Below are 11,496 nucleotides of genomic sequence, written 5' to 3'. Positions count from 1 at the left end.
AAAATTTCATTAAAGGGCCACCAACTAAACTGATCCCTAGGGGAGTACTGTATGTATGTGTGAGTGAAACCGGTGCCAACCTTCCTTGGACCTGGGATAGGTACTACACCCTTATGGATGTACAGTACCCTGTGGTGACTGAAGCCTCAGGGGCACCACACGAGGTCTTAAGCCTGCTTTACACCATACGATCCAGCATACGATATCGTATGTGATCGTACCCGCCCCATCGTATGTGCGGCACATTCAATTTGTTGAACGTGTCGCACAAACGAGTAACCCCCCATCATACGTACTTACCCGTCCATACGACCTCGATGTGGGCGGCAAACATCCACTTCCTGGAGTGGGAGGGACGTTCGGTGTCACATCGATGTCACGCGGCAGCCGGCCAATAGAAACGGAGGGGCGGAGATGAGCGGGATGTAAACATCCCGCCCACCTTCTTCCTTCCGCATAGCCGGCGGAAGCCGCGGGACGCAGGTAAGCTGCTGTTCATCGTTCCCGGGGTGTCACACACTGCGATGTGTGCAACCCCGGGTACGATGAACAACCTGACGTTCAATTTTTAGGAATTGAACGACGTGCGTGCGATGAACGTTTTACCGTTCAATCGCAATCGCACGTAGCTGTTACATGCTACAATGTAACTTACGATGCCGGATGTGCGTCACTTATGACGTGACCCCGCCGACACATCGTAAGATATATTGTAGTGTGTAAAGCGCCCTTTAGTCATATAATTCACACTTGTACAAAAACAAGAACTCAGGAAAGTGTAGTAATGCTTTTGTTGATTTATTAAGCCTAATGCTGAAATACCACAATCCAATAGTAAGAGTTAACAAAAAATCTCAGATAACTATAAATTAGCTATTTTTATTTATCAGGATAAATATTTGTTTTCAATATAGAATAATATAGAAAAAAATAGAGTAGCATAAATAAACAGCAAGCTTTATAAAGAGTAAATGAAAAGAAAGCACATATACATAAATATAGGCATTGATGCATAACACCTCTATGCGTAATGATATAGTGAATATAGACTGTGCATAATATATACGAGTGCGTTTCAACCACACTGAAAAGTCTAGATACATATATACATGTTATACAACTAATTTGAGATAAACAGGATGGTAGTGTTGTAACAGAAGTGAAAAGTTTTAGTTTATCTGTACAATCTATTACATAAGTGGTCATCTGGTTATAACATCCCCATTGCAGATGGTGGATTATGGCACATTTAACTAATAAATGGAGCGATCCACACGTAGACAACCTTGTGTTAGCTAAAGAATATTTTATTTGATTGCAGTCATTTCTACAAACTTTCTTGTACTTAATCACATTCCAACCAAGTCTTGTCTTGTAATATGGTAATGGCTTAAGGTGGATGGGAAACTGACTAATTCCTTGCTAGGATATCAGATCCATACTCGTGACTCCTGTTCTGTATTTATCATCAGTCTATGGCTCTATTGAGAAGGATGTGGTTGACTTTTCTTAAAGGAAAACACCATTATGTGTATTTTTGAATTTTACTGTACAAATAGTAAGAAAAGTAAATAGTGTTCAATTACCACTGACTTCCTTTTCCCCACCTTCGGACCAAATAATCAACAGGAAGTGAGCGCAACCACTGCACTCACTTCCTGTTAATTAACTCATTTGGTCCGAAGGTGGGGTGACAGAAGCCGGCACTGATTGGATGCAGGGCTCGCATGACGTCACAACCCCATGTGATTGCAGAGACCTCTGGAAAGGCGCGGGTAAGGGAGGGGAGTATAGTTTTTATTATTTTACCTGGGGGAAACATGTGGAATCAGGAGGGGTTGTGCTAGTAGTGGACAAACCCTTTAAATTTTATTTGGTTAGTTACAGTTTAACAGTATGTAATATTTCATAGACTTTCAGATGTGGTATCATCTGAGCACTGAAGCAGACATAGAAATCCAATTCATGCCAACACTGAAGTGACTGCTCTTGATAATGATATTTACTTAGAGCACTATATGAAATTGACATCCCTATTTTGACCGGACCCAATGAAACACACAGTTGACAACCATTTTAGTGGTAAAAATAACATTTTCCTTTCTACGCCAATCATAACTATGGGGTAAGCACTAGAACTAAACCCCTAACTAGTAGTGTAGTGTGAGTTGCCGGGGCCTGGAGGCAAGACAAGTATTTTGTCCTTTCCACTAATCCATTATTTAACCCCTTATCCTCCCACATATTTTAAGAAAATACTGATGCAATTATAGTTTATAACAATTTTCAGGGTTTTTTTCTGAACATAAAATTAGGTTGTAAATTATTTTTTTCTTACATTTATTGGTTTTATAACTATTTTATTTAAATAGCCCTAAACCTAACTATATCCCTAACATTACGCCTAACCTTAGTCCTAGTCCTAACTCTGAGCATAATCCTAAATCTAGTCCTAACCCTTGCCTTAGTTAGGGCTGGAAAAAAGTATGTAAAATCTTAAATATTATTATAATGTTACTGGTTTTGTCTGTATTTCTTTTTATAGGGGACAATTTTTTATACTTGAGACAGTTCTCCTAGGACCTCTCTGTCTCCCTGGTCACAACATTACAAGTGAGAGGGAAGGCGAGGACCACGGAGCTGTGGGAGCGCACAAAACATGTTTTGTCATCCTAGTCGTTGCCTATGCTAAGCACAATAGTTGAGATTAGATTGCCATAGGCTGCTGTGCTTTGCACAATACAGTAACTGAGATGACAATGTTCATTTCATTATACTGAGAGCTTTATATTCTCGGTCACTGATTATTGCAGAGCGTAATAGGCGATGATAAACTTATCTTGACTGCTGAACCCTAGATAGGAACCTAGTATCTAGTTCACTGGCCACTGAGCAGACACTCACTTCTTCAAGAAGAAGAGGTAATCAGGGATCTGGGTGAAATTTAGTGGCCCCATAAGATTTTGGGACCAGAAAAACCATCCCCCATGCTGGGCCAAAGCCTCCAACTCCCCCTCTCTGCATAAAAACCGGACGTTGAACTTATCCATTTTTTCTACAAGTATCTTTCATACCACAAACAACTACAACTTGAACATTGCTGAAGATGGTTTACATACAAGGTGTTTCATTTGGTAAGACTAAATCCCTTTTACAATTCAATATATGAATAGATGCCAAATTAAGTTTCTTCTCCTTCTATTAGTGTAAGAAGAAATCACGAATCCTTGTAGCCTCAATCCAAGGAATATATGTCGAAGTCCTAGTGAAGACACTTGGTTTGTTCTCTACTGTGCAACCTATGGGTCCAAAGCTGACGATACCATGGACTTCCCATCTTTCTCTTCCATTTTGACATACAAGAGGCCCTCCTGAGTCACCCTGTAGACAACAAAGTCCTCATGTCATGTATGCTTTTGCATGTTATGATAATTGTATACAGAAAAAATAAAAACCCTCAAAATATATAAAAACCCTCAAAATATATAAAGAAACAGTATATCACAATAGTGAATACACCCTTCACATTTTTGAAAATATTTTATTATATCTTTTCATGGGATAACACTGAAGATATGACACTTTGATGCAATGTTAAATAGGCAGTGTATAGCTTGTATAACAGTGTAAAGTTGGTGTGCCCTCAAAATAACTCAACAGACAACCATTAATGTTTATTCCACTGGCAACAAAAGTGAGTACACCCCTAAGTGAAAATGGCCAAATTGTGCCCAAAGTGTCAATATTTTGTGTAGCCATTATTTTTAATCACTGCATTAACTCTCTTGTCAAAATATGTATGGTGTGAACACTGCACTATTAGAGGTGGTATTGAGGTGCTAGTGAGAGGACCAAGGTCCGGACTCTAAACTGTACATTCAAAACACTGCACTCTCATCAGCATGAGGTATTAGTAAAAGGAAGTCAACAGATTCTTTATCGTGCAAAAAAGTTTCTTTATTTATGAATAAAGTGGGTGGGAGGGACTAAGGGACGTTTCGGCCGAGACTGGGCCTTCTTCATACCAAGTCACACTCCAAACATAGAAGAAGTAATATCACAGAGGGAATTTTTTTCTCTCTTTTTCTCTCCTTATTAAGGGTTTTTTGGTATAGAAGTGGTTACGGACTCCACCCAGGAAAATGGATATAATAGTTGCAAGATGCAAGTCCTTGCCCGTATTAGCAAATAAATAATTATTAAATGTTGTCCTTTTTATATTGGGAGAGTTTTGTGGCTCGTGGTCCCTTAAGTTTATAGTAGATAGATATGATCACATATGATATGTTAGTATCCACAGGCATAGGGGACTTATTTGCATCTGTAGGCTTTAGGGTAAGAGTATAGCTGTGGGTAATGGAGTCCTCTTTGCAGCCGTCTTCCCAGACTGTGGCATAGAGCCCTAGAGCTTAAGATGTTGCCACTGGTATTCTCTTCCACTCCTCCATGACGACATCACTGAACTTTTGGATGTTAGAGACCTTGCACTCCTCCACCTTGCATTTGCGGATGTCCCACAGATGCTTAATAGTGTTTAGGTCAGGAGACATGCTTGGCCAGTCCAGCAGCTTTACCCCCAGTTTCTTTAGCAAGGCAGTGGTTGTCTTGCAGGTGTGTTTGGGGTCATTATCAGGTTGGAATACTGCCCTGTTTCTCAAAGGGAGGGGATCATGCTCTGCTTCAGTTTGTCACAGTACATGTTGGCATTCATGGTTCCCTCAATGAACTGTAGCTCTCCACAGCTGGCAGCACTCATGCAGCCCCAAACTTGACACTCCCACCACCATGCTTGACTGTAGGCAAGACACACTTGTCTTTGTACTCCTCACCTGGTTGCCCCCCACGTGCTTGACACCATCTGAACAAAATAAGTTTATCTTGATATCATTAGACCACAGGACATGTTTCCAGTAATCTTTCTTGTGCATCATCATTAGAAAAGGCTTCCTTCTGGGACAACAGCCATGTATACCCATTTCATGCAGTGTGCGGCATGTGGTTTAAGCACTGACATGCTGACCCCTACCCTTTTAACTCCTGCAGTAATACTTTCAGCACTCATACATCTATTTTGAAAAGACAGCTTCTAGATATGATGTTGAGCACGTGCACTCACCTTCTTTGATCGACTATGGCGAGGCCTGCTCTGAATGAAACCTGTCTTGTTGAACCACTGTATGGTCTTGTCCACTGTTCTGAAGTTCAGTTTCAGGGTGTTGGCAATTTTCTTATAGCCTAGGCCATTATTATTTTATCAGATCCTTAGAGAATTCTGTGCCATGAGGTGTCATGCTCATATTCTAGTGACTAGTGTAGGACACCAAATTTAAAACACCTGTTCTTCATTTAGCTGAGACCTTGTAACACTAATGAGTCACATGACATCAGGGAGGGAAAATGGCTAATTGGGTACAATTTGCAAATTTTCAATAGGGGTGTATTCACTTTTTTGACCAGCGGCTTAGACATTAATAGCTTTGTTTTGAATTATTCGGAGGACACCAAATTTGCACTGTTGTACAAGAAACAAGCTGTACACTAACTAACATTGTATCAAAGTGTCATATTTTCAGTGTTGTTCCAAGAAAAGATATAATAAAATATTTAAAAAAAATGTGAGGTGTAAACTACAAGTTTTAAGAATTCCACAAACATTTGCAATCTGAACATTTTGTTTCAAGAAGCAGTGTGGGTGCAGTTGGACCTCTAATGAAAGACCTGTCTTACTTGTCTAACACTTTATGGCCAACGTATCCGAAGCAGATCATGAGGAGTTAATATATGAGGCCGACCAATTAAATATTTTTCCAATAAAATGTTGTTTAGCCAAAAATTTTACATTTTCAAAATAAATAACAGGAAGAAAAACACCCCACAGTTTGTTGCAAACTGCATGACAATGGAGTAAATTGGGCTGCTATTGAAAATATCTGTGCTGCAGTGTTGGTTAAACGTTAGCTTCTTCTTAAGCCTATAAACAGGCAAAATAACGATGGCCCTTCCTACCCTAATAATATCAGCCCCCAGTTGTCTGCTGTACACCTTGGCGGGTTTTAGAAAAATGAGAGGGACCCCATGTCTTTTTTTTTTTTTTTTTTTTTTAAATCAAATAATTAAAAAAAAGCTTGGGATCCCCTCTATTTTTGATAACCAGCAAAGGGTTGCAGCCTGCAGCTGCTGCTGTTCCTGTGCTAGATATGAAAAACGGATTTTTTTACCCCTAAACATTTTTTAAAAAACAGCTGGCCAAGCTAGCTATCCATTTATTGAGCTATTCTGTTATTTCTATCTATCTATCTATCTATCTATCTATCTATCTATCCTTTCTATCTATTCTTTCTGTCTAATTTTCTATCTATTCTAGTTATCTATCAAATATCCTATCCTATCCTTTTTTTTTCTCCTTTAAAAAGCGCACTGTCCAAAATGCATCCGAAACGCATGCATTTTTACTGTGTTTTTTTTTCAAAAGCAGTTTTACAGTTGTCAAAGTCTGCCAGAGGGTGCATTTTTTTTGTCAAATCAAGAATGCAGCCTGTGCACATACTGTTTAAGGGAACCTGTCAGATGCAACATGCACGCAGAGCCCTGACTAGTTCTGGGTGCATATCACTAATCCCTGTCAAACTGTCCCTGTATCTAGTAGCATAGATAAAGAGATCTTTAGAAAAAGTATTTCTAAAGATCTTTTATGATATGCTAATGAGGCCAGGGACTAGTCACAAGGGCGTTACTTTCCTTGACTAGTCAGCCCCCTTAGCATGTTAGCACACCCCTAACATGCTAATGAGTGCACAGCATCAGAGGCATGGTAGCGCTCACCTCCACTGCCACCGCTTGTTTTCGGCTCAGTGTGCAAGATCACAATATCCACGGACATCTGGTCATGCGTACTACACCAGTTTGAAGATAGGATGCGTACACCCAGTTACATAGTACGCATGACTAGAAGTTTGGTACTTCTGATCATGCGCACTGTGCTGACATCCAGCGTCGGGGGTGGAGGCAACAGAGAGCGGTGAGATTGACCATAGCTCCTCATGTAGAATGATGTCCGCACACAGTCCTCTTGCACAGTATTTTGTCCCCACACATCCCTCTTGCACAGTACTATGTCCGCACACTGCCCTCCTGAACAGTTTTATGTAGTCACACAGCTTCTTTGCACAGTATTATGGCTTCAGATAGCCCCCTACATAGTAATATCCCTCACACAGCCCACTTGCAGTGTCATGTCACCAAAAAGCACCTTTGCATGGTATTATGATCTCATACACCCCCTTGCACAGTATTATGTCCCCAAACAGCCCTATTGCACAGTGTTATGTCCCACACAGTCTATTTGAACAGTATTATGTCCCTACACAGCCCTACATGCAGAATGATGGCCCAACACAGCCCCCTTGCACAGAATTACTGTATGTCCCCACACTGCCAATTTTGCAAGTTTTCCCACCTACAAAGAATGGAGAGGTCTGTAGTTTTTATTATAGGTACACTTCAACTGTGATTTGAATCCCCCCAAAAAATCTAGAAAATTACATTGCATGATTTATAAATAATTAATTTGCATTTTATTGCATGAAATAAATATTTGATGTAATAGAAAAACAGAACTTAATATTTGGTACAGAATCCTTTGTTTGCAATTACAGAGGTCAGACATTTCCTGTAGTTCTTGACCAAGTTTACACACAAACTTCTGCATCTATACAGATGTTCTCCAGATCTTTCAGGTTTCAGGGCTGTCACTGGGCAACCTTGAGTATCAGCTCCCTCCAAAGATTTTCTATTGGTTTCAGGTTTGAAGATTGGCTAAGCCACTCCAGGACTTTGAAATGCTTCTTATGCAGCCTCTCCTTAGTTGGCTTGGCTGTGTATTTCTGGTCAATGGCATGTTGGAAGACCCAGCCATGACCCATCTTTAATGCTCTTACTGAGTGAAGTAGGTTGTTGGCCAAAATCTTGCAATACATGATCCCATCCATCCTCCTTTTAATACAATGCAGTCGTCATGTCACCTTTACAGAAAATCGCTCCCAAAGTATGATGTTTCTGTGGCGCCCCAGAACCTGGTCGCCACAACAGCATTGCCCCTCCAAGAGTGATGCTGAGCCTGGAGGTAATTGGGGGAGTCTATTGGCCAGTAAGTTTAACATCCAACGCAGTTCTCCCTCAGGCAAGCAGGGGGAGCTCTGAACCTGGAGTTCCAGGGAGCATTCCTTAAGTCTGACCTGAGGGAGGAGTTAGTGTTCAGTCCGTAGGAGAAAGCAGAGAGTGCAGACGCCGAGTGTGCTGTCCTGTGGAACTGGGGCCTAGAGCTGGAGCAGCTTGGCCCAGTGAAGCAGGAGGAGCAGAGAGGCACAGAAGAGACTCGGACATCGGAGTCTGTGGCCACCAGGGCCTAAAATACTCCCTGGTAGCCGAATCCGAAGGGCAGGAGAGCTGCAAGCACCTGGCCCATAAACAGCCCGAAGGTACAGCTGCATCATCAGGGCCCGGTGTGGACTCCAGCAGAGAAGCACCAGAGAGGGCCTGCGCGGCCTACCACAGAGGGAAAGGGACATACCACCGGTCCCAGCAGCAAGAGGGCCATTGCTAAATTCAGAAAGCAGGGTCCTATCACAGTAAGGAAAAGAACAGGAGTAGGCCTCATACTCATCTGGCCAAAACGACATCTCAGTTACTTCCAGGCCGGCCGGAGCCCTCTACTACCTGTAACGGTCTCCCAGGACTAACAGTTTGTGAAGTAAAAGAGGAGAAGGTAAAGAGACTGTTGTTTGTGCCTGTTTCTTTCATTGCCTGTCGGCCCTGCACCGTGTTATCCACACAACACCATAGACTCTCACGAGCACCAACAGTGTCCCCGGGGCACCGCTCCACCTGTGGGGAGCAGTACCACCATTGCTGCCATATCATCACCCCGGAGGCCTCACACAGCAGCGGCGGCTTAATAGCCGCAAACCACAGGTGGCGTCACGACAACCATAAACTTTATTCACCAGCCATATTTAATTGACACCCACCAGGGCCACGGAGCCGGGCCCCGCCACCACTGACGACCCCCGGACTAGTCCGGCCCGGCAACGGGTGTCCCATAGCCCTGGGGTGGGCGAGTCATTTCCACTCGCGTGCTTCATGGTTGGAATGGTGTTCCTGGGGTTGTACTCATTCTTATTCTTCCGCCAAACATGGAGAGTGAAGTTGATACCAAAAAGATCTGACCACAGGACCTTCTCTCATGCCTCCTCTGGATCATCCAGATGGTGATTGGCGAACTTCAAATAGGACTGGACATGTGCTGGCATGAGCAGGGGGACCTGGCGTTCATTGTAGGATTTTAATCCATGATGGCATAGTGTGATACTAACTGTAATCTTTGGGACTTTGGTCCCGGCTCTCTTCAGGTCATTGACCAGGTCCTGCCATGTAGTTCTGCGCTGATTCCTGACATTCTCAGAATCATCCTTACCCCACGAGGTGAGATCTTGCATGGAACCCCAGACTGAGTAAAATTGACCATCATCTTATGATTCTTCAATTTTTTAATAATTTCAACAACAGTTATTTCCTTCTCACCAAGCTTCTTGGCTATTGTCCTATAGGACATCCCAGCCTTCTACAGGTCTACAATTTTGTCTCTGGTGTCGTTAGCGCTTTGGCTTGGCTATGGTGGAAAGGTTGGAGTGTGATTGATTGAGTGTGTAGACAGGTGTCTTTTATGCAGGTAATGAGTTCAAACAAGTACAATTAATACAGATAATGAATGCAGATTAGGTGGCTTCTTAAAGAAAAAAATAACAGGTCTGTGAGAGCCAGAATTCTTGCTGGTTGGTAGGTGATCAAATACTTATTTCATGCAATAAAATGCAAGTTAATTATTTAATAATAATACAATGTGATTTTTCTGGATTTTTTTATTCTGACTGACAAATTGAAGTGTACTTACAATAAAAGTTACAGACCTCTCCATTCTTTGTAGGTGGGAAAACTTGCAGAATTGGCAGGGTATCAAATATTTACGTTCCCCACTGTATTCCCACACATATCCTCCTTTGCATAGTATTGTGTCCCTGCACAGCCCCCTTACACAGAATTATATCCCTACACAGACCCATTTGCACGCTAGTATGTCTCCACACAGATACCTTGCATAGTATTATTTCCCTACCTAACTGTCTTGCAAAGAATTATGTCTCCAGACAGCCCCTTGCACAATATTATGTTCCCACACAGCTCTTTGAAGAGTATTATTTCCCCACATAGCCCTCTTCCACAGTGTTATGTTCTGACACATCTCTTGTACAGTTTTATGTCCCTACACAGCTCAATGTGCAGAAAAATATTCCCACACAGTTTTGCTTGCAGAATAATGTCCTCACAAAGCCCTCTTGCACATTATTATGCCCCCACACAGCCCCCATGCACTATTTTTAACCCCATCTAGCCATCTTACACAGTATTATGTCCTAAAACAGCCCTCTTGCACAATATTATGTCCCCATGAAGCCCTTTTCCACAGTGTCATATCCCCACACAGCTCCCTTGCAGATTATTATGTCCTCACACAACCTCCATGCACAGTATTATGTTTACACATAGCTCACTTGATCAGCATTTTGTCATCACACAGCTCCCTTACATTATATCCCCACACAACCCTCTATGCTGAATTATGTTCCCCCACAGACCCCTTGTACCGTATTATGTCCCCACACAGCCCTCCTTCAGAGTTCTATGTCATCACACAGTTACCTTTTACAGTATTATGGCCTCACAGAGCCCCATACATATTATATCCTCCCACACAGCCTCCATGCGCATTGTAATGTCCCTACACAGCCCCCTACCACAGTAGTATGTCCTCCCATAGTCCCAATGTACAGTATGATGTCCCTAAACAGCGCCGTTGCATAGTATTATGTCACCACACAGTGTTATGATCTGGAACCATGGAAGACCACCACAAATCATTGGCAAAAGGTGACAGAGCATTGGCAACTAATCTGGCCGCCATCCCCTTACTAACCATCACAACTAGAAGTAGCCGAGGGGTGACTAACATCCTGTGCACCGCGAACCCAGCCGGAGAACTAACTATCCTAAAGGTAGGAAAGATGAATAACTCTCTGCCTCAGAAAATAGACAAGAATAGCTAGCCCTCCACATTCAAAGACTGCGGTGATATAGGAAAAACACAATACACAGGTAGATGACAGGATTAGCAAAAGGTGAGGCCCCCGCTGACTAAAATAGGAAAGGACAGGAAAGGGACTGATGGTGGCCAGAGAAAAATCCTGCAAAATACCAACTTCCTGATAGTACAAAAAGGCCCTCAGATCACTCGATCTGAACTCCGTCCTATACCAGGTGCCCTTGTCATACCAATGAACAGAAAACAAGAATCATAACAAAGTCAACAAGCCACAAACACATGGACCCAAAGGAGCTATACTCCACACAGAACTGCAGGGAGTTCCTCAACAATCCACTAAG

The 11,496-nt window shown here is 42.4% G+C and overlaps 1 protein-coding gene across 1 annotated transcript in view; it reads right to left on the bottom strand.

The window, feature by feature from the left end:
• Positions 1-3,201: 3,201 nt before the first annotated feature.
• Positions 3,202-11,496, bottom strand: part of LOC142309831 (elastase-1-like) — a 104,843-nt gene continuing 96,548 nt past the window's right edge. The window contains exon 6 of the mRNA XM_075347292.1: positions 3,202-3,381. Coding sequence (XP_075203407.1) covers positions 3,202-3,381 — 180 coding nt within the window. The remainder of the gene's footprint in view (positions 3,382-11,496) is intronic.

The sequence above is a fragment of the Anomaloglossus baeobatrachus genome, chromosome 5, assembly GCF_048569485.1.
Source record: "Anomaloglossus baeobatrachus isolate aAnoBae1 chromosome 5, aAnoBae1.hap1, whole genome shotgun sequence".
Classification (NCBI taxonomy): Eukaryota; Metazoa; Chordata; class Amphibia; order Anura; family Aromobatidae; genus Anomaloglossus; species Anomaloglossus baeobatrachus.
The sequence above is the reverse complement of the archived record's forward strand: the minus strand, read 5'-3'. Positions and strand labels throughout refer to the sequence as shown.